Below are 24136 nucleotides of genomic sequence, written 5' to 3' on the forward strand. Positions count from 1 at the left end.
TAGCTGAGTGACAAACTCACCATCCAATGTAGCACTGGCACAGGTTCTCATGAGAAGTTGCTTGTTTTATGAGCAGTTCTACTTGTGTGGGTACATCAAGAGTTTCATCATGAGAGAAATCTCGACCTTTGAAATTAAAGGATGAAAAAAAACCATTAAAGGAGTCACAAATCCTGGTCCTAATTCCTTCAAGTACATTATCTGGCAGGTGGGGATTGGCTTCTTATAAACTTTAGAAGTGTAAAATTTTGCAACTAAATGCTGCAAACTATGAAGCCAGGACAGTAGAAATTCAGCTGCCACTAACAAGCTAATATATGCAAAACATTAAGTCTTTGTAGTTACAAACACCTCTGTACTTTTCAAATCGTACTAATTTGTATCTAAATGCAGGCACAGTACCTAGGTTTTGGACAAAACCAGGAAAATGGCCTCATCCACTTAATCAGAATACCTTAAATTAAAGGATTAACACAAAATACAAACACTAAGGACAGTGCTGATCCATCAGATTTTATCTTTCTTTTATAAACATAACTTCACACTCACCAGTGAGTTTATCTCGAACCCTGTTGATGATCTGAATTGCCTTCTTATTTAGAGCTTCTGGCTTCACCAGACCATCTCCTACTGAAAGACAGAAATAGGACACAGAATTAAACCTTCATCTGAACAATAAAAGCATTTGTATTGCTGTTAGATATGTCGTTTCCAAATACCACACTGAGAGCAAACCTAGATGCATTTGCTATAGACACAACTCTTTGCGGGAGTAGAGAACATACATAATTTTTATGTTGACAAGAGACTGTATCTGTTCCATCTCATATAATTGCATTTGGATCATGATGAAATTTTCTGATCTAAGAACAGTTTCTGGATCAGTATAGAAACAACAATGAAACTTACTGAAGGAATGGATGGATTCAGGCACTGTGGTTCCAGTTTTTTTATGGGCTGTCTCACCCAATTCCACACTGTCCAACATTTCTGTTGAAAAAAAGATGAAAACACAAAAACATTAAAAAAACAAAAACAAACAAACAAACAAACAAAAAAACCCAAACCCACATTAAAAAAAAATAAATCAGGTGAAACATTCTTCTGGAAACATTAGCAAGATGGTTAATCAGCTAATTTGAAAAGCATATTTGTGACATCTACCATCTTTTCTACTCACCTACTGACTGACTGGCTGAGTAAGAGTCTGTTCTTGTTCGTGAGCGCTTATTGCCCTTTGTATTTGCTGCAAGAAAACAAGGAGTTGGAAAGCATGAGATGCAGTTTCACTCTTTCAGAGCAAATTTGTCCACAAACAATACAGATTTGGCTGCCTTTCTCCTTCTCCAGATTTGATGTCACCTGAAAATAATTTCAATCTCCTGATCACTGCTGTAATTCCATATTAAAATCCCTAAAATGGTGTGCACACAGAAATAGCACAAGCAAACTAACAGTTTAATCAGATTGTTTGAAAACACACTGGATTTCAGGCTTCTGGATTTCTTGTATGAATACTCCCTTGCTGTCACTATTTTATCAGAACCACTTACTGTCCATCAATCTCCAGTTCAATAAGGGATCATACACAAAGGCTTCCAGCACAGCCATGACACTGTCCTTGTGTTCACGCAGCACTTCCATCACTGTGTGACAGGTGATTCTGTAGTTCCCATCAAGGCCTGTCACCTTTGGAAGAAAAAAAAGTGAATCAACCACTGCTTTGTTCACTCTGCAACTCCAACCTCAACACTCAGGGAGCAGGAAGTAGCTTTGAACTGGAATTCACTACACTTTGTTCATTAAGAGAACAAGACACACATTAATTACAAACTAAGAAGTTCTCTTCTCCATGAAGATGATCTTTGTAAACTACTACCATGCAACTGACTGTGTCTGGTTGATATAAACAGCTATTTGAAATGGGGAAACTAAGGAAGGCCTAAGAAATTGGAGGAATTTCATGGTCGTTTATTTTCTAACTAAAAAGTTGCTTTCCACTGTAATGTACCGCAGATATCATAGGAGATGTTTTAGCTCACAGGAAATTAAGCTGAAATATTAACACCTCTGGTTCTTAAGGAGTGGTAAAGTTTAGCCACAACAAAAAAATACAGGAGAAACTGAGAAATGGTTGCCATAGGAACAGTCCCCTCCAAATCAGAGGGAATGCTTACCTCCATAGCATTTGTCAGCATCCTTGTTAACCTAAATGGAATCTTCTCAGGGAACTTTTCTCTTGTCATTGCAACCTAAACACATGATGATGGAGAATAAGTAAATTAATAGCTAACTTACTTTTTAGAAGTTATTAAGTACTGGGATCTTTTTGCTATAATCTTGAAGATTTTATTCCAAACAGGAAATAAAGTCACAGCTTTATGTTCCTCAGTTTTCACAAATTACTGGGAGAAGCTAGGTGATTAACTTGATAACAAAGGGAAAACTGAAGCATGTGCCCAGCACACAGACTGTCTATCAGCAGCTTAAATTGCTCCAAGAAATTTCATGGAAGTGATGTTAACACTTCTTTGCCTGTTCCAATGGTCAGCTAATCCCCAAGACATGCTTCTGAGATAAAGTGTCTATTATTTTCATCTTGCCTGTAGGTAAAGGAAGGCTCAAAAGAGAAGCAAAGGGTTTGCCCAGGATCAGACTCCAAGGTCAGTTTGTCCTGGTTTACAGATTAATTTCTTTTCCACCAGAATATGTGATATATTACTGAAAATGTCAGTCCAAATATAAAGACTTACCTCAAAACAATCCCCAAAGTCGATATGCAGGATCTTTCCACTCAGCCTGTCTAACATCAGATTGGAAGGGTGTCTTTGGTGAAGGAGTGGGAGAAAAAACAGACCATTGGTGACAGACCATTACAAAACCCTAAAGTAAATCACAACAGCTCCTGTCTGAAAATATATTTATTTTCATGAACAAGAACAGCCAGTGATAGCTTGCTTGTCTGAGATCTTCAATCTCAGGATGAACAGGAAACCCTCCTGGCAGTGCATCTGTCATATTACTTTTGTAATTACCTCTCATGAGTTAGAGATCTTCTCACCTTGGAAGATAAATAACCTCCTGGACAAGAACTCCCAGTACATTTCTTGGATATGAATGTTTATTTTTCAGTTAGGATAATTTTTTTCCATTTGTTTTATGCTTTTTCATTTTTTTTTAGTGTAGGAATATGTAATGCATTATGCTGCACTTGAAGTAACACAACTCATTTTACCACCAACGAAGAAAATCAATCCAGACTAGCAAGACTACAGTGCTGTATTCAAGCTTACATCTTCCAATTGTGTTTAAAATTCAATTTTCAGAGGTTTATAATTTCATGTTAGAGACTTTAAAGCTCAGAAATAAGAGCTCTTGTTATTAAAATATTTAAGGGTTTAGCTCTTTTTGCATTACACATTTTAAATCTAATATACATTGTCTTCAAAAGTATTTTGGAAGTTAAATTGTTAAGAAAATGGATGGAGAAAGATTTCCCATTCTGTGAAAGGGCAAAATTAGAACTTGTTGTCCTCAATGTAGTTCCATGTGTATTCATTTCAAAAAGGAAGAAAGTCTTATTTGTACTCAAGATACAAAACCTGCATCTCACACCTGCAGTGCTGAGAAGAACAGCAGCATAATTGTGACCTAAGATGGTATCACTACAACTCAGCAGTAACCACAATGGAAGATGTTATCACAAAAACAGATTCAAGGAAGGAACTGAGAGGCCTTCACAGTCTGTGCTTTTAAATAAAAGAAACCTTTATAGTTTTACTTACCTGTCCCCAAGGCCCAAAATGTAGCCAACCATTGACATCACAGCGAGTGAACGGGTGTAATTTGTTCTTCTGTCAAACCACACCTACAAGTGGAGACAAAACAGAAAAAGCCAGGCAGGTATGTAGCATGTTTCAGTATATATTATAATTGATGCATTAACCAGAACTGTGATATGCTTAGGTTGAGTACTCTGTAAGTTTGGGGGGGGTTCAAACACCCTGTGCCCTTGAATTAGAGTCTAAGTCATTAAGAGAATATATTCTGAGGCTTCTGCTTTTCTCTCCCCTGCAGAGTATAGAGAGACTAAAATCTCCAGCCTTATGCTTTGCACTTCACTTGTGCTCTGAGCCTTGTAAGGGGATACACATGGGGGATACATGTGTAGATACATGTTATGCAGTGATTTAGCCAGGGTTTAGGGAAAATCAACTCCATCTCTCACTCATTCTGCAGAGAAGATAATTGTTTTATTTAATTAGACTCCTATCTAATTAAATACTCTGCCAGTACTTGTGTTGAACTCACCTCTGAGCTTGGACTTTTCAGCCACAGCAGTTTGGCAAGATCATCCCCAGCTGTGTTATTGACAGCATGTTCAAATACTTCTACTTTCTGCATCAGAGTCAGGTGGTCATAGTCTGGAGCCATCTGTAATTCAGAAGTGACATTCAGCAAATTAAAAAGTCACCTCCAGTAGCCTCTGGTTGTACTGTGAGAAACGCAGTAATCATAAATAATTTCATAACAAGTTTATACTTAAATTATTTGTAGATTGACCTGTATGTTTCAAACACAGCCAGATAATCACACAACAGTGAAGAATTCTTTTTAAATGGGATAGCAAATGATTTAGTATCCATGAAGTTAGTAGCCCACAGCCTTATTTAACTAAAAAACTGCGAAGGTAAGTATTTTTCAAAAACCATTATCCAAATAAGTCTTCTGGGCTGGCAAACACTTTCCTTTTTGGCAGGAAAATCCAAATTTTCTAGTAGTGTTCAGTTTCTCCAGCCTGCCTAATTTTGGCCCTGCTGCTTAGACACAAGGTTTGCAATGGCAGCAGCATGGCACCTTGTGTGAGACACATCACAGTCGTGCAAAATTCCAAACACAGTCACCAGATGGCAACAACTTGTGGTCACTGCCAAAACTGGAATGGAGAAACCAATAAACATATGGCAAACTATAACTCTTACCTAATATATTTTATTTATTGTAACAATCAGAAAAGAGGCAGAGGAAGAAGCCTTGCACCATTTTCCTTCATTCAGACACTGGTGTCCTAAAGGGATGCACCAAAACCTGTGCCAGCTTTGCCCCTTACCCTGAGCATGATGCGATGCTCGATGTTGAGCAGGATCTTTTTCTTCTCCCTGTAGTCTCGGATGAGAGCGTGCAGTGTGTCACAGTGGGGCACCCAGCCAATCAAGCCTGAATTTGTAGACAGTGGAATAACAGCGTATCTCTGGATGCTGTGGGAAAAAATGGAGAATCACAGCTTGAATTGTACATTCTAACTCACTACATTTTGAGATGCTTCAAACAACCACTGTTAAATCTGATTCTGGTCCAAATTGTCTTGTCAATAGTTGCTGTGCTTGTCTTTTCAAACAGACTTCAAACACCCATTTTGCACAGACTGTTGCCAGATAATCTACAGACAAGCTCAAAGTTGATGTGATTTTCATAGGCTGTTTTCAGAAGGTACATGTTATGTCACCCACGATGATCTGTTATTTGCACATGATATTTGATGTGTTCTTGCTTGAAAGACACTGCAGAATTGCACTCAGTGACTCCTGACCAAGCTATTTAGTAACTATAAAAAAAAGCCTTTAGTAAAAACCCATTCTCAAGCTCCTAAGGCAGTGCTCAAGCTGTCTTGAAACAGGCATTGCTTCAAAGACCACAACAATTTACAAGATAAGACTCTAATTAAACAAAACAAACAGTCCTCTCAGATACATTTCCTCTATGCTTGAATTCTACGGATGCTGTTTTTCTTTTTAATTAACTTAGTTCCAAGACTAGCCACTTCTTCACAAAACAACTACTTGTGCCAAGGCTTACTTGCAAAGCTGCACCTGTGTGAGGAGTCACAAGCACTTTCAGTGATTACCCAGAGCACACACCTGAGGTTCTTACGAAGAGAAGTTGGGTCATTTGCCAGCAGAGTGTTGACCAACCCAAAAAGCTGCATCACCCTTTCATCTTGGCGAAGGTCTTCGTGACCTTTCAGAAGGAATACAAACTCATGCCCATTGCTTCCTGCAAAACAATTAGTGCACAGAAGTTTATTCTCATTGAACAAACAGACAAGAGTAAACACACATGCACCCAAAAAACTGGAAAGTGTAGCAGTCAGACTAACTAAGAAAAACCTCACCTGAAAGGAAAGGTTGGACAAGTTTTACTAGGTAAACATATAGTTTATATAGTAAACATATTTACTATATAAATATATTGATTTCTATATAGTAAATAGTATATATATAAATAAATAAAAATATATATACTATATATAGTATATATAGTAAATATATAAAAATAAATAGTAATATATGGTAAATATTCTATAATATATAGTAAATATATAAATATATATAGTAATATAACCCAATGTAATGTAATGTAACGTAATGTACTTAAGGTAAGGTAAGGTAAGATAACATCATATATAGTAAATATATAGTTTGACCTAAGAACAACTGTTTAAACACTGGAATAGCCAAGTGAAAACTGCTCTTACCCATCAGTGTCAGCTTCCTGGGGCGCTGCTTGGAGGTGATGACCTGCAGTGAGGGTGCGATGGACTGAATCCGGATGATGGGCTGGTTGGGATCGTACGTCCCCGGCACTGCCAATTCCAGATCCCGGCACATTAAGAGTTTTGGTGACACATACTGTAGTTCCAAAGAAGTGAGCTACCAAAACCAGAAGAAATACAACACCTTAGAATTTCAGCTCAATCTCACAGAAGTATCTGAAGAGTTTATGCTGTCAAGGGACCTAAAATAATTCAGGCAGTCACCAATACTTCAGGTACTTGCAGGAAGTACCTGCATAAACACCAAAATTGCAGCAAACCCTATGCAGTTATTTCCAGAATACTGAATTAGTATGTTTTGAATAACCAGAAAACATAAAGCAAAGGTTGGTATTGATAACTTGCACTTTAAGACACACAACAGATCTGAATCTCCTCCCTCACCTGTGGCAGCTGCTTTGAGATACGTCGGAAGACGTGATAATAGAGATCCCAGGCCTGAGTTAGGTCTTTGACATTTCCTGACTTCATGTACTTTCTGCACCACTCTTGAGCTTCCATGAGATCTCTGCCATAGGCCTGGGGATTAAAACATCAGAAAAAAGAATTTGATCAGACTGTAGTGTAACATGTGGAGACCACTTAACACCTACAAAGAGCATCAGAGTCTCTCTTCAAATTGCACTACAAATACTTGATCTCACATTTTTATGGCAATCAGAATTACAGATCTGCATTGAATTTATCAAACAACATTGCTCACAAGTAAACTTCATTATAGGAGACAACTTTAACAGTAGGCTTACAAGCTCAGTTAATTCTCTGTTATCTGTGCTAGTGCTTACTGTGAACAAAGCAGAATGATTAACTGCAGAGCAGTTGCTGTTTTCCAGTCCCCATCAGACATCCTGCCAATACAAGACTCCAGGCCAATTTGGACTACCATGGCCTCTTATGGTCACCAAAAGTGACACAGAGCTGAAGACAAACACCAGTAATGAAATCTGCAAGTAACATAATGAGTCCCAAGACGTTCACTTTTTGTGTTAAATGGCAAAGGTTCTTGTAACACATCTAGGGCAGGTGGCTGCCCTGAAGAACAGCCTCTTGGCCATTTGCTGATACCTGATTGAAGGAGGTCTCCTTTAAAGTCTGAGGGCCTCGCTCCATCATTGCATGAAGTGGTTCCAGCACCTCAAACATTCCCTTTACATTTCTTTCTCCAAAATACAGACGAGATGCCTCTTCCAGCCCTTCATGCCACATCTCGTGCCAGAGGATGGCCACACGAATTAGCTCCTCACTCACCTGTTTCAGGACAGAAAAAAAAGATTAAACACCTAAAGAAATCCCTGGGCTATGTGTCCTGACATAAAATTGCAAAACTCCCTTCTTCTCTAATGTTATGAAATATTTGTTCCTGGCAGCCAGAGGGAGCCACAAGAACTACCACAGTGACAGCACATTTTTTTCTGTAAGAAGCTGACTGGGCTTTTTTCACCTTATTTGTTACCTTTGAAATTTTCTATGTGCTTGTGCAGCTTGGCCTGAAAGCATTATTTTTCACTTATTCATAAAAATCTTTATCAAATTAATTTCATTACTCTTCCCATGTTATGCTCAGTAAGTTTTGTTTCTACTTTCCATTAAGCAAAAATACCTCCTTATGGAATAAAGGTTTTTCATGTATTTCTTCTCTAAATTTATTCATAAGGAAACACAAAAACTCAGTGTGTAAATTATTTTAAAATGAAAGCATTCCCTGGAAATTACACTAATAATATAACTTCTACCAGTTGCAAACACCTCAAATCAATTGCACCTGAACAGAATCAACAATGAATAATCATTTTGTGTTATTATAACTGACATCCATCCATCCAACATAACACACTTAATGCTACACTGAGCACTCACCATCATTGCCTGCTGCACCAGGGTGTTGCTGTGCTCACACATGTTTTTCAAGATCTTATTTGCAGCATTGTGCCGAGCTGTGGTCGTAGATTTAGAAGCCACAGTCAAAGGATAGATCAAAGCCTGCAAGGGACAGCAACCAATAATAATTTAGAACCTCATAGAAGAGCTACATAAATTTAAATAATTAGCAAAGCATTAACAAACAGCAGCCTTAGGGATAAACAGAAGGAAGCAAACTCTCTTCTGTAAAGTGGTGGTAGGAAATTACTACTGAGAGTCTTCTGATCCAAAAGGCTGTCAAGACTTTAATTCACTGAATAGCAGAATGACATTGAGAGTCTCTTTCAAACTGGGAGAACAAAAATAGGTTTTAGGATTTTGTGATATTCCACACTCTGGAAGAAATTTAACTAAAACCTGTGAGGTAGGTTCTTAGTAGTCACGTAAAGACATTTAAGGTGATTTGCACTACCCAGCAGAACCTTAAATTACATTAGACAAAGAGTTCTTCCCAGGCTGCATGGCTCATTCACCTCATTCTATTTTTATGTGAACAGTGCTGAGTTGAAAGCAGCAGCAGCAACAGCAATTGCCCCCATCCTCACTGCCATCCCTTGCTGTGACTGACTGTGCAGGCATCTGACACCAGTGAAAACTGCCCCTCCAAGCTGCCCTCACCTGGGGGTGGTACCGCCCAATGTCTGTCAGCAGCTGGTGGATGAGACGCCCGACCAGTGGCCGAGGGGTGTCAATCCTGGCAATGAGCTGAGGGATAACCTAGTGAGTAGTAAGGATAAGGAAAATAAACACTCCTGTCATCTCATGTGTTCAGTGCACCAGCTGTTCTGCCCTCTCCTAGAGACCTCACGGCCTCTGAAGGAGACAGGGAAGCTCACCACTCATTTTTGAGTTGGCCAGAGGGTAACACAAGGTTTCAAACAGAAATGTACAACAGCTCAATGAGATCACAATGTTCTGTGCAAAACTGTTACAGGATCCTACTATGGAAAGATGCATCTTGAAGTATAATGTTTAAATAAGAAATAAAGTATTTTTAAATTTTATTACAAGAATCATTCTACAAGGCAATCCTGAAACAGATGGTGAACTGCATCACAGCATGACAGTGATGTTTTATACTTGATCACCACTGAATTAATGCATGTCATCTTTCATTTAAGAATTTTTATTCTTTCTCATTAATATGCACTAATCTGCATATAAATACAGAAACATTTCTCATTTTTTTGTTCAAGATGCTTGTTAAATTAGTTACAGACTGTACTGCACACTGCTCTGAGCACTCACCTACAGAGGATCGTTTAGCAAGGGATCATAATGGATATCATGCAGCAAATCCCAAACTACTCCCAGAACTGGGATTTCCCTTTGGGTTATTTACCTGCAGCCAAGTGTCTATTTGGATTGCCTTGACTCCTTCTACCAAAGCCTCATTCACATCAGGCCAATGACCATAGTCAAACCACAGAGTAAGGACTCTGACAAAGAGAAATACTTTTGTTAGGAACAAACGAACAAATGCACAACCAAAACAAAACAAAAACCACCAACCAACAAACAAATAAAACCCCACCACAAAACAAACAAACAAACAAACAAACAAACTCCAACCCAAAACCCATTTGCAAGCAACTTTTCTTCCCAGAACCCTCAGATAGCAGGGATAATCCATCTAACAAAAATTAGCCTGCACTGAAGCATTCACTTAATTCAGCCATAACAAAAAAGAGCAGAAATGTGTTCTATCTAATCTGAAACCATGTGCTCTTATCAACTGGATTTCATTTACTATGTGCTTTATTATGTACCTTAGAGTGTCTTGTAGGTTGTTTCCTCGAGACAGAGAAATGGATCGGAAGAAACCCTGGACAGCAGGGACTGTGTACATCAAGAGGGTCTTGGATAAATCCTTTTGGAATGAAAATTGCTGCATTAGTTCTATGCAAGCACATCAGCACAAATGAATCCTAAACTCAAGAAGGTGAAAGAGGAAGAAATATGTGGAAATATAGACCTAATCCCCTTCATAGCTCACTTCTGCTCCTACTTTTCACAGGACACGTTGCTCCTAAAATTTTATGTTTTGCTTGACTACACAAAAGTCAGCCTAGCAGGGAAAATGCTGTGAAGTGGTTTTATACTTCACTTTGTTTGCAAAGCAGCCTAAAAACTACCACCTTACTGTAACTGGTAAATGAAAGAGATTCCTCAGAGTCTTCCATGAAGGGCCTGAACAGCAGAATTTGTTAATGCACTGTATCACCTATGACACTTCAGGTCCCACTTCAGGTCACAACTAATAATCACCTGGATCAATTCAGCCCCATAAAATTCTTCTGTGTCTAAGCAGTAAGTACTAATCTCTCAACACGAAGAGGGAGGAAGGAGGGTACCTCAGTGACTTTTTTCTGCACTGGGGATGGGATGGGGCTGTTCTCGGTGCTCTCGGCGTCACTCTCGCTGTTGCTGCCCTCAGTGTTGGCGCTGGTGATGCTGGCCCCGCTCGCGTGGCGGAGCTTCTTCTTCTCATCCCTGGCCTGGTTCTGATGTTTGTAGTGAAGCACTGCTTCAAAGTTCATCACTGCCCAGGCATGCCAGGCCTGCCAACAGCAGAGAACAGAAGATGACTCCTTTCTGCAACAGGCACTTTCTAATTGTTAGATATAATCCAACGTTTCTGTGTCTGCAAACACAGCAGTAAGTCATACCCTGCAGACAACACAACACTTTGATTTCTCTAATTGCTTGTAATTTGAACTGTCTTATTATCTTAAATAATATCATGTTGAGTTCATGGCCTGGAGCTCCCTTTTGAATATTAAAGCAAACGAGCTCTGTACCAAAAACGAAATTATATTTCCATATACTTTAATTTTTCAAATTAAAAAATTCAAAATAAAAATTACTAAATTGAAAATTAGTATGTTAGGACTTGAGGATGTGTAATAGGAAAAAAATACAGCAGATGGCTGCCCCAGAGAAGATCAGCCATCAAATATTAATTGAAATATTACAAGCCTGAAATCAAATGCTCTTTGGAGAATTAACAACAGGGTTGCTTTCCTTGTTCAAGTATACTGACTAAAAACAAGTTAAATTTATCCATTTTCTTTCTCCTTGACCACTAACTGACACAGGAGAGAGTCTCAAAAGCAAGAATAGAAACTGAATTGTGGCCTAGTTTTACCAACGAGATAAAATTCTGAACAAGAATCTCATGGTTGCCTTGGGCCACTTTCTCTGTTTTTTAGCTCTGTTTTGGTTTTTTTTAATTCTACTGGCAGTACCAAGGCAGACAGTCATAGGAGATCTTCCAATGAACACCTTCCTTTCTTGTAGTATGGGATTTAATAAAATTTATCTAGAAACTTTTCTGCAATGACCTTGTACCAGTTTCGATCGTGCTCCGTTGCAGCACTGTAGTATTGCAGGACTTTGGGGATGGTGCTCTCATTGATGCCTTGCAGGTTCAGCTGCCACTCACCCAGTTTCAGGAAACACCTAGTGAAGCAAAGGGATTATTGATTCAAAACCTAGAATGAAAACAAAGCCTCTGGATGAAAAGGTAACCTTGCTATCTGGAGTCTAAAAGACATTCCATGTGGTGAATCCAGCCAGGAAGCCTCTCCTGAAGGCTGGATGCAAGATTCAAAATATCTCTATCTTGCTTGTAGTGTGGAACTAACTAGTTGAAGGTTTAATTTAAAGGTGGGGATCAAACTTTTTCCCCCATCTGTATGAGTTATAAAATAAATCTAAGAAGTAGTTAACAGCAACATCAAAAGACTTCATCAGTCTGTGCTGATAAAATGCACACACTTGTGCTGGTGAGCTGTAATGAGCTCAATGAATGAGCCTTCTGGGGAGAACACTGACAGACAAACAATGGAAACACAGAGGAACTGTTCTTCCCCCAGCCAGAACCCCATTAAGTCATTCCCTCCTAGAGGAAAGGAAAAACATATTTTTACTGCAGCAGGGTGGGGTTGTCAAGCTTTGTGCAAAATTTAATACTTTGCTCCCTCAGCAGGCTTTAAATGCCACAGTTACATGGCTGTCCTTTCTATATTTTGAGTTTTCCACAAAGCATTGTGCAAGACTTGTATGCAAATCATTACTAATTTGTACAGTAATGAAAAAATAAGACAATGATGTTACCAAGGGTTCCCATCCTCATAAAAGCAAATTGAGTGCACACCTCCCTTCAAAAAAAGCAAACGTTCAATAGAAGGCACTATGCAAGTTTTAATTTAAACTGAAAAAACCAGATCTGGCACCTACAGATCCACAGAGAAAAATGGAGAAAGGGTTTTTTAATGCAACAGTATTATAAAAGACCATCACATGCTGGGCACCTACTGCCCAAAGCACTGCTGGTTGTGCTTGACAGCCTGTGTGCTTCACACAGATGTGCCAGGTGTGTGGGAAGTGTTTCCTTCCTAGTGACTGAATCTCCTGAAAAGCAAAGAAACAGACATGCTGAGAGCTCTGCCTTCTGCCAGTGAGCCACAGTGCTGGAAAAGTACAACCAGGCACCAGCAACAAATACAAGCTTGTTTGGGCTGATGTGTCCCAGTAACATTTACTGAACATTACAAGGTAGATGAGAATGTAATACCAAAGCAGCTAAATAAGAAATCCCCTTCTTTTCATCAAAGCATGAGCTTTGTCTGAAATGTGTAGGGATCTTGCACCTCAGGAAAGGCTTCTGCTTTGAGTCTAGAGCTAAAAGGTGGCCCAGGGCCCCGTGCTGACCGTGCCATGAGCTTGTGGAGCTCCTGTTTGTGCTGCTGGTCCTCGGTGGCGATGGCGTGCTGAGCCTGCTGCTGCATGGTCTGCACAAAGTGCTGCATGTGCTGGAACGCTTCGATCTGCAAAGGGATGGTGGAGACAGTGAGGCCACAGGGCTTAAATACAACTTCTCAAGGGAGAAAGGCAATGTAGAAATGATTTTCAGAAATAAAAAATATATGGTTTTGTTTTCTTTCAAAGCTTTTCAGCCACTGACATGCCTTCAAAGTCACTTTACACTTTAATTATCTCCAAATAAATGAAGAGGTTAGAAATTTTTGTTATCTCTGAAATTGCTAAACTGAGGAACAAATAACTGCATCCTTCCAATGCCAGGCACACCTTTCCTGACATACAGAGAGTCAGTGATATGACTGACCATAATACAAGTTAACACTGTGCTCTGATGTGCAAGAACTCAACTCTGCCAAAGCAACAAGGTCACCTGTACAGGGAGAAAACTTCAACAGCAGAGAATGTCCTGTTACTGCCCACACAGTGGGAGATACAGAGATATCTAGTTTGCACTGTATGAACTAAGTCTGGCAATTGCAACAATCAAATGTTTATAGCTTACAAATTGTATCTGATCAGGAAAGTACTGAACGGACAGGATCACAAATCCAGAGAAGCCTACCTATAATGTGCTATGGCCAGATAAAACAAATAAAAACAAAAAAAAGACAAAAACGATAAAAAAAGAAGACAATTTAAGAAAATTATGCCTGAAGAAAAACTTGCAGCTTCCTGATCTTCTCTCCTAACCTTTCAGGTCTGGCTAGGCTTGAAGTACACACCATGGAACATTAACTTGGAGTTGTTCCAACAAATTGAAGTCTACATTTCTCCTAAGGTTATTAAAGAAGTACAAATGTGCATTACCCCATTGCCAGAATATTACACAGGGCAGTAGTGTTAAAGCAACTTGCACTACCAAATTCTGAGTGAAAAAAAAAACCTTTTTAAAATTCCTTGGAAAGAATTCTAGGGTAGGAAAACCCAAGGATAAAGATTTAAGAAAAAAGTATGCACGCTTCACTGGAAAGAATTAGGAGTAAAGCTCCTGCAATCTGCAAGGTCATTTCAGGTTAGGAGCTGCAGAATATGCTGTTGGAAGCCTAATTTACTTATGTGTATCTATAGCAATGAGCTGTGCTAGAGACAAGAACCACCTGAACCCAAAATGCCTCATCTATCCTGTTCAAATGTCAGCATGCACAACTCAGTGGTGAGGAAAAAGGCTATTAGCCCAGGGTGAAATAAAAGAAAGGCTCATACTTTTAACATTAATGTGGTGCATTCCACAGCTGGTAACCCAGACAGAAGGGACTGGAGTGGTAGGTAAATAACAATCTTATAAATAGTTTTATAAAAATGTAATACCATACTTATAATGGATATTACCCATTATAAATAGACAAAATATATTGCCAAACCATACCAGTACAGAATGTTACCTTTTTATTATGTACTCCTTTCATATCTAGACACACCCAACAATCTGCTCTTCAGTTTCCATTAATATTGAAAACTGATCACCATAATCTGACAGACAGAGCACTGAAGACTGAAAGCAGTAAGTTTTCCAGAACAACTGAATTCCTAAGGTTGTGTGCATCCTTTTTACGGGATATGGTTTAGAATGCAGCTGCTGGCAAAGATCCTTGTTAGAAGAAATGTAATAGGGTTTACTCATCATTTTTTATCTGTTGTTTAAAAAAAGACTGTTGTGGAGCTCTGCAAATGCTGTATGGCTGGTTTCCTTCTAGGTGCCAGCTTTTTTCCTGCTGGATTTGACAAGTGTCAGAACGGCAGTACTGAAAATATTTTAGGTCAACAAAGGAACCTTGAACTGCTGAGCTAGAAAAAATGGTCATTTCCCACCATACCAGCCCATATCTGCAGCTTATTATTTAGGATACCAAATCAAGTGAACACACATAATTACATAAAACTACAAACATCACCAGGTGTAAGTATCTATTATTTATCTATCAGGTAGTCTGACTCATGATTAGCACTCATTGTAGATGACAGGGGAGTGAGCAATGTCCTCTGTGTTAAACATGGAGCAATCTATTTTGGTATCAGTTTTTCCCATCTTCATGGGCTCCACTTATTCTTGCATCAGTTAATTTTAGACCTGTTCTCCCACCCCCTCAGTCTTTGTGCCTTCTCTCATTCTGCTTTCCACCACTGCACCATTTTTCTGCACCACGTCCATCTATTTCCTTACCACAATTCAAGCACCACAAAACACAGTTTCCCTCACAGAGACAGGCAGAGACCCCACATTCTTCTGGGGTCATTTACTGAAGACTGTAAGAGGCAATTTCACTGTTTTACAGAGCAAACAGAACAGGGTTTCGGCAACAGCTCCTTCTGCCTTTTTAATTCAAATAAGGAATAGTTAGTTGTGGCAATGTTCCCACAGCAATGGCTCTGCTCCAGTGCTGGCAATCCCAAAGGCAGAAAAAATAAAAAAGATGTGACAGAATATGAGGATAAATGGAGGCATTAATGTATATTAAAAAAAAAGATAACTTATCCAGTCTGGAGTTTATTGGATTTGATTATGTAAGTTCTCCCTGTGTTGCCATGTCAAAAACATTCACCCTGGGCTCTCTGGAGCCAAATTGTTCCCATGACAAAACTCCATGAATTTTTCAGCTTTCTTTCAGTTAGAAATTTCCAATAACCTCTTTAGTAAAAATCAGTTCTGTTCAGCAACTAAGTGCAAACTGTTCAGGACACCTCTAAAACTGGTAATAAACCCCCCCTTTACTGCCCTCTTTCAGCATGTAACCCTGAGCACAGGTACAGTGTAGAGACCCGGCAATCAAAACAGTGGATGAAAAGTCAAGTAACAAACCTACACAGGACAAAAGAGTTACTATTGACCATTAATCTTGGCTGCATCCTTTGGGTACCAGCTACTGGTGCAGCAAAAATAATCTTTCCATATATGAAATAAAATCAGGGTCAGGTTTTTTCTGCCTTACAGAGTTTTAAAGGAAATATAAAAGGAATTCGTTACTCTCTTTTAGGGGAGCAAAAATAAAATTTTGCCTTGCCATTCAGCCTCGCCTTGGTTCTGTGGGGAACATGAAGAGCCAATGTACAAACTGCACAAACCCTGAGCAGTGAAACACAGCCCAGTGCTCTCCTGTACCTTACGGGCGCTCTTCCACATGTGTTTCATGTAGGCGTAGGTCACTTGGGGATGGACTGTGGGCAGTGGGTGATCCAGCTGTCGAGACGGATCCACTCCCAACAGCAGGACAAGGGTCTTATGGGCCAAAGCCTGGAGAAGTGGCAAAGAAAAAAAAAAAAACAGGTTAAAACAAGCTCATTGTTAGCTGGAGGTCATATTGCTTCAGAATTGCCCAACACTAAAAAATTACATCTGACCTTCCAGATACAACACAGACACAGCAGACTCCCTGGACTCATGAGAACACCACATGATAAACCATATGTCTTCCTTTGGATCAGAGCATTAGATTCTCATTTCAAAAGCCAGTAGAAAGTGTAAAGTCTCTGTTTCAAGTACTTGGTGGTAATTTTCGTGGTGAATATTAAAATAGGACTGTAATGTTCAACAGTAACATCACATTCTAGATTTGACTCTCTGCTCTAGCAGAGAGAGCTATCATTAATAATGTCCACTACTGCATAAAACCTTTCGGTTATAGCATGCAATGAAAATTGGTCCAGGGGCTCTCAGGTATAATATCAGTCCCACAAAAATAAGCTTGGCTACAAGCATGAACTCTATGCTGGTTACAATTCAAGCATTTCACCAATTTCTGACAGTTTCTTCCTCAGAGGAGAACCCACCCTACATGGGCAATGAAAGCATTTAGGAGGGCTCAAGGCTGAAGCAGCACAGCAAAGCAAATCATCTGAAAACCTGCTGAAGAGGACAGAGCCTGACAATGCTCACCAGCCTCCCACTCTTGCCACACAAGCTGGCATACTTGAGCCAAGTTCTCATGTCCTCATGAGGATTCACAACAAGAGATCGGACCATCAGTATTCTTTGCCAGTCCTCCACGATTCGCTGACAGCCCTGAGAGGGAGAGAAGGGAGAACTTGTTAGTGTTTGGTCTCCAGTGCACTGTAAAGAGCCTTGATTCAGAACCTGAAGGGACTTCCATCAAGACAGAGACTTCTGTGCCCATAATTCACGGCAGACTGACATTAGGAACTATTTCTTTAACACTGCAGTGCATGCAGAACGTTCAGTCCCTGACTCTCACAATGTGCAGGCAGCTCAGTGCTTGCAGTCTAATGATACCCTCTAATGGAAAGAGGAGAAAACCTCCTAGAGCTGAAACACATCCAAGAATTACATAAACTCTTCATACAATTCAAAGTGAGTCAAAGTGCCTTCTCCACCTATTCTTGGTTAAAATCTCAACATGGAAGTGGTAGAAAACCAAATTGGCTGCAAAGATATTTTTGTTATTGCCCTTTTTCTTTTCCTTGCATGTATTGCTTTGGGAGGCTGGCACCTCTAAACTGTTTTTTTGCCAGAAAACCACTGCCACTGGTTTTCTGCAGCACCAACTGCTGTGCTGCTTGTGCAAGCATTGTCTGGTTCTTGTCTGTCTGATGGCAGAGGCACAACACTGTCAGAAGAGGACGGGTCTGTGTTTCAAACATTCAAGGATACTACAGAGCTGCAGAATTGTGGAAGGGACCATAACAACTAAATCCACGGTGCTGGATATAGTGGCCAAGTACAGGGTACCAGTGATGAAATTTCTATTCAGCCAGAGACTACTTGATTTTGAGGTAAACAAAAGATTTTCCAATGGCAGCAAGGACCTTCGCACTAAAGAAGTTATTTTTTCCCTTTTTCTTTCCTCCCAAGTTGAGGACTGGGAAGTGAGGCAAAGCTTGTTCCCTAACATCCAAATAAACTTCTTCCACTAGGCATTTAAAAACTATTAAAAAACACCTATAAAACATTCAGGAACTGTATGTACTGCTTTCAGGACTATAAAAAGCTGTATTCAGACATTACACTTCCTGCCACTTCAGTTTCTCTACCCCAGTGGAATGGTCCTGAGCTTTTCCAGACAGGAATGCAGAAGGGAGACTAAAAGCTTTGTCACAGTTTCCCAAACAGCTAAAAAACATACAGCAGGCTTTCATAAGGTGGCAGATTATAGCAGTGTCAGTGAAGAACTCTGCACAGGGAAAAGTTCTTCCTTCAGGCAGCATTTCACCTTAGTTATGCCCTTTTTTTCCTTTTATCCCCTTCTCTTGCAGGAATCACCCACGTCTTTAAATAGTATTCCTGTATGTACTACTGCATCTGAGGACATTCACTTTCACTGCAGGGATGCCTCTTGTAGGGAAATAATGTCAAATATTTGTCTGATTTAAATTTTCAGAGGTGCTTTGGATTTTTGGTGTTTAGAGTAAGAAAGGCACAAAGTTCTCTTTCAATACAGGAAAATCAACATTGCTAAAAGTCTCTTCTGAAAGGTCAAGGTTAATCATAGCATCATTTAGATTGGAAAAGACCTTTATGATTATAAAGTCCAACCACAAACCTAACACTGCCAATTCCATCACTAAGTAATGTCCCTAAATGTTACCAATCAGCTGGAAATGTTCTTGTAAGAGATCCAAAAGGAACAGGATAATCTTTAATTTTACAAGCATGTGAATTCTCTGACCAGTTTTCCAATACTTGGAGAGAATTCACTTCTTAAAATGCAACCAGCCAGGTAAGAAGCTCAAACCAGCCTGATCTAAACCAGTATTTCCAGATGTAATCCAATATTGAAATAAGCAGCCTTGGGGATGTTACTGGTGTCTCTCTTCTGTACACATCTATTTCAAGGCTTAGTTCACCCTTTTCAAGTGTCATATGAGCAGAGACCTCAGGAACATTAACCTGACAAAAAATAAAAGCCCAAACCAAAACCCCAGGCAACCAGGACAAGCACAAAGGAGATGGAGCACACAGCCATGTGGGCATGGGAAGAGACATGGAGAGATTTGCTGAGCCACCAGAGTGACTCAAAAGGAAGCTGTCCATGCCAGCCCAGCAGCATCTCCATCCCTGACCTTCACATGGATGTACCTGCAGTCTTTCCCACCAGATCTGGCGGATGATCTCACGGCGCTCCGGTACAAGTTTATACTGGATAACCTCTTCCAGCTCTGACAGCATCTGGCAGGATACCATGGCCTGAGGGGAAAAAATCACATTCCATCCCAATCACTACAGAACGAATCTATAATTAAGGAACAGTATTTTGGCATTGAAATCTTCAGTATATAGGCTGCCCAATAGATAAGTACCAACTGCTATATACTGGTACCTAGAGGACCTGCTGATTCAAACTCCCTAAAAGTCAATTTTTATTTCTTTTGGGGCAGGGGTGGACCTCACTTTACTTTTAGTTTGTCCCAAAGCTCCTCCTGCAAAATTTTATTTCTTATCTAACAAAACCCATTTAGCTTGTGGGCCTACACAGGTCTTATGCTTGAGACAAGCACTACTCTGGAGTTTAATGTAACTTTTAGAGAAAATCTGAAGCAGCAATGAAGGGAATGAAAGCTAAACTTACCCCATAGGCTCGGCTGTAACTCTCTCCTGCCATGGCAGTCAGCTCAGCATCGAGCAGGTCTCTGGCTTTGTCAATGCACTGAAATAGAACAAGATATTGGGGCAAAGGTAGTGGGCTTTATCCAGAGCCAACTGTTGAAGCTGCTGTTCAGCTGTTCCATCTCATGAACAAAGCTGGCATTGTTCTCACTCTCCAACAAGAACTAGGAAAGGATCTTAGAATGATTTGGCAGGAAAACAGTGTTCAGGGCATATATAAGGGAAGTCAGGGGAGCTTCATTGATCATCACCTGCATAGTATGAAGTTTGTCTTCCTAGAAAATCAAAGTTTGCAGTATTTCTAATCGTACTGTGGTTTGTAGAGATTATAATTAACAACATTTGTAGAGGAAAAGTTCACATTCTAGTGCAAGAGAGTTGGTTATAAATAAGAGCCTCGAGAAACATCTCTCAGTACCACAGAATGAAAGAAAATAGCTTTCACTGTTTTATATAACCCAACAGGATTTTATGAATTTTACAGGACAGCAAATTCCATTTCTCATCCTCAAACTAAGACAGGCTCTTCAAGCATGAAATAAATCCTGCTCTAGTTCTAGTCATTATATAATCTCTCACCTATAGCTTTTCCTGTTCAAAATGTTAAAGGTTAATCACAAACTCTACCCTTTTGAATGCCTGGTTAATTTTACTGTGCACATCATCTAAAAATCTATGTACGGGTTTTGACAGCACAGATTGAATTACTCCTTTATCTAAGCTGGCAAGCCAGCACAGAATTCTCAGAAATAGGACTTGAGTTTCCTTGGAAAGTAAACAACACGTTTTACATCTACAGAGTCACTCTGCAAATCTCCTCTGTGAAAAACAAACACAAAATACAGCTCTATTTAATAGACTCATTCTTTGCCTTGCTATCTCAATCTAAGATCTGAGATTTATCAGTGCTACCAGAAAAACAAAGATTATTGTACATGATATATATGAGCACTTCACTGGAAAAGCTGTAAGAGACAGAAGTGCACCAAAAATCCATTAGGAATCTTACAGGTGTCTCAGGCATTCCCAATGATTTACAATCAATGCCTTGTAAAACAGAACCTCTGCTGAGATAATCCCTGTGCCCTGCCTGTCTAGAAAAGAGGCACAGAAGTAAAAATAGCCAAAAAATGACTAAGGCATTCTTATGTTCTACAGCACTAGACCACTACTATCTGTCAATACATTCACTGTTGTGTTTCTGGAAATACAAGGTAACATCCATCACCCACATCGAATGTATCCATGGAAAAAACATTATTGGGCAATTCATAGCTTACAGCTAACTGCTTTACTACAGCCTGTTTTTCCATGAAACTCTGTAGCCTAGAACATCTTAAACCAGGTTTTAGGATACCAACAAGGAAGATAATTACTTGCTGAGCTAGTGAGAAAAGGTCTTGATGCAGTGCCAGTACAGCCCTGTAGAAAGCACCATCGTGGGTGTCCCTGGGGATCATGCAGGTATATTCCTCCATGCTGTCCCACTGACCTGCAGAGAGACACAGATATCCTCAGTAACACAACAGCCTTCTCTGCAATGTGGGAACACAACACAACTGTGATGTGGTGCTTAGACATCAGTGTCCAGGCCTGAGTGCTGTGTGGTACTTCTGCATTTAAGTCAGCTCTGTCTTTGGCAGGGACACTATTATATACATAAACATACACAGAGCTACAGACAAGAAAAACATAGGCGTTTTTCTTCTAGACAAATTGTTATCTTTGTGGAAAAGGTTTTTTTCATTCTTTGTGATGAAACAATTAAAATTCTGACACTTCCAGAACATTTGAATGGATTAGTGCCCTACAAAGCAAAAGACAAATTTCTCTCAGCAAAGGCTGGCAGAGAGCAAGTGATTCATCAGCTTCTCTAGTAAATATTATCTCACTAACAACACAAATGGATATTTGGACCATTATTATTCCACTTAAGATTGTCTACTCAGCAGACACAGCCTCTAAAATGCTCAACAAACACTGGTCTTGTTGTAAATAAAAGTCTGCCACAAATCTGAGAAAGTTTTCCTATCTCATTTCCAGCCTGAGCTCTGTTCAGTGTAAAACCATGCAAAAGTGAGCATTTAAGCAACTCATCATCTGCACAGACCACACTGATGTAAATGCAGATTTTCCAAAAGACTTCAATATGCAATGACAGTTATTGCATTTCCCAATGTCAATAATGTGGTTCCTTGATGTGGCTGTTTCCTGTAGTTCTGAACTAAGTGAAAACTATCTGTGCTTGCACCTCATGGCTGTCACACACCAGCACAGGAGGATACATTACCTAGACCCCAAGCAGCAGCAGCAGCCATCCTGGCCATCTTAGCTTGAGTTTCATCATTCACCTGGGTCCACTTTTCACAGCATTGCTGGTGGAGCTGCCCCCTAAGAAGAATCCACAATTTCTGATCAGCAAAAAGCCTCTTCCAAGAATTCTGCCTCATTAAACAACCACTTACCACTGATAAGACAACAACCAGCCCCATCACTCTTTTTATACTGAGTGGAGAACAGGATTTGACTCCTTTGGCCAACTCAAGCATGCTAGTCTGATAACAAATATCATATATTTTATATATATATACAAATATTATAATATATTTTTCATCAGAAAATAATTTTAAGGCACACTGTGTTTTGAAAATACACATCCAAAGAGATGCTTGCCTTTGTTCCTCAGCAGGTATTAATGTCTACTTTAAAACTGGACTGATAATGCCTGTCTACAAATACAGACAGAAAAATTCTCAAGAAAATAAACAAACCACCACCAAAAAAAAGGATGCTTTAAATTTTTGCAAGTGTCAGCAGAAGAAACATATGATCTGGATAGCTTGGGCATGGCTCCTTCTAGCAAACATTTTGAACTAACACATCAAGTCTGAAGACAAAGACTGCAGAATGAATGTTGCTGTAACCTCATAGGAAGACTTGTCATGGCAAGATCTCAGAGGGCATCTGAATCTTTCATCTCCAGTGGAGAGGAAGCATCAGGACTTTTCATATTATTTCTTTCAAATCAACTGTGAACGCTGCACTAATCAAACCAATTACCCTGGGTGTTGCAGTTCCAGGACTTCTCAGGCTGGATACTCTGTAGCAGTGAAACAGCTGCCAACTGGGAGGGAGAACAACTTGCCTTCCCTACTGTCATTCTCCCCCTTCCCAAAAAAGGAACAGGAGTTAGTCAAACAGAACCAATGCTGCCACAGGCAAGATAGTCATTCTGACAGCTTAATGGCCCAGGAGGAAAGAAAAAAAAACAAAGCAAATGAAAAACCAAGCCAAACCTAGCAACAGCAGTAAATCAGGACCTCATAGATGCTGGTAAAACACTGTGGGTCCTACAGGAATAACTACAGGAGGAGACAAATGGCTAAGAATGTTTTGGGTGTACTCTCAAAATATCAAAGCAGAACACTGAAATAGTGATGCTACACAATATAATTCCAGATTATCTGCCTTATCCTGTCAAGCAGACTCCAGCAGCACCATCAGTCAAGTTGAACGTTACTGAAGAGTATCAGCAGCCAAACTATGGAACCCTCAGCCTCAGGATGACATCTCCAGAGTCAGCTGCAAGGCAGCAGACAGCACTTCACAAAAGCACTTCTGAATCATAAAAACACCTGCACAGAGCTGGAGCCCAGTTCCACAAAAGAACTTGGAGGTTCTGATTGCTCTCGTCACTACAGACTATCAATAGATCCACCATATCTCGCTCCAATTGAAGAAAATTGTCCTTTTGTTGTTCCATAGATTTGTTGCTGATACATGAATAAGTAGGAGAAAGGACACTTAACACAAATACACATCCTGCAGGAGGGAAAAATTCTTCAAATCTCTGATGAGAACTGCCTACTCGTATAAAAGCTGATTGAGGAATGCTCAGTAAGAGATCTATTTTCCCTACTGGAAAAACTACACCCTATATGTTTCACCCTCCTTTAGAAACAAAAAAGGGCAGAAAAATGCTGCCAGAAGTAGAAACAGAACTGTTTCTAGCAGTAAAATGACTTTAGTGAAGAGGAACCTCCTTGCTGTGTTGCCATCCCCTGGGTTCACGTCAGGACCCATCAGGACAGAGCTTGTCACACGCAAAGTTAAGTAGAAAGGCGGAACCTGGACGAACCCACACCTGCCCCTGGGTAGGACTGCACGCCACAGTGAGCAGGTGCCTTCTCCAATTATCTTCTTGTAACTGAACAGCCAGA

At 39.8% G+C, this 24136-nt stretch overlaps 1 protein-coding gene across 2 annotated transcripts in view; it reads right to left on the reverse strand.

Annotated features, from left to right (window-relative positions):
* Nucleotides 1-24136, reverse strand: part of MTOR (mechanistic target of rapamycin kinase) — a 64199-nt gene that overhangs the window by 1453 nt on the left and 38610 nt on the right. For both annotated transcript variants that reach the window (XM_083876879.1, XM_083876878.1), the window contains 27 exons: nucleotides 22207-22307; nucleotides 21293-21408; nucleotides 19879-19956; nucleotides 19389-19496; nucleotides 17232-17357; nucleotides 16458-16589; nucleotides 13250-13365; nucleotides 11878-11995; nucleotides 10888-11094; nucleotides 10303-10403; nucleotides 9876-9972; nucleotides 9152-9250; nucleotides 8471-8593; nucleotides 7679-7861; nucleotides 6998-7132; nucleotides 6536-6710; nucleotides 5919-6054; nucleotides 5111-5258; nucleotides 4312-4434; nucleotides 3786-3868; nucleotides 2754-2826; nucleotides 2178-2252; nucleotides 1554-1689; nucleotides 1181-1246; nucleotides 910-990; nucleotides 550-630; nucleotides 21-126 (listed from right to left, as the gene is read on the reverse strand). In XM_083876879.1, coding sequence (XP_083733005.1) covers nucleotides 21-126; nucleotides 550-630; nucleotides 910-990; nucleotides 1181-1246; nucleotides 1554-1689; nucleotides 2178-2252; nucleotides 2754-2826; nucleotides 3786-3868; nucleotides 4312-4434; nucleotides 5111-5258; nucleotides 5919-6054; nucleotides 6536-6710; nucleotides 6998-7132; nucleotides 7679-7861; nucleotides 8471-8593; nucleotides 9152-9250; nucleotides 9876-9972; nucleotides 10303-10403; nucleotides 10888-11094; nucleotides 11878-11995; nucleotides 13250-13365; nucleotides 16458-16589; nucleotides 17232-17357; nucleotides 19389-19496; nucleotides 19879-19956; nucleotides 21293-21408; nucleotides 22207-22307 — 3123 coding nt within the window. The remainder of the gene's footprint in view (nucleotides 1-20; nucleotides 127-549; nucleotides 631-909; nucleotides 991-1180; nucleotides 1247-1553; nucleotides 1690-2177; nucleotides 2253-2753; nucleotides 2827-3785; nucleotides 3869-4311; nucleotides 4435-5110; nucleotides 5259-5918; nucleotides 6055-6535; nucleotides 6711-6997; nucleotides 7133-7678; nucleotides 7862-8470; nucleotides 8594-9151; nucleotides 9251-9875; nucleotides 9973-10302; nucleotides 10404-10887; nucleotides 11095-11877; nucleotides 11996-13249; nucleotides 13366-16457; nucleotides 16590-17231; nucleotides 17358-19388; nucleotides 19497-19878; nucleotides 19957-21292; nucleotides 21409-22206; nucleotides 22308-24136) is intronic.

The sequence above is a fragment of the Zosterops lateralis genome (assembly GCF_965231275.1).
Source record: "Zosterops lateralis genome assembly, chromosome: 22".
NCBI lineage: Eukaryota > Metazoa > Chordata > Aves > Passeriformes > Zosteropidae > Zosterops > Zosterops lateralis.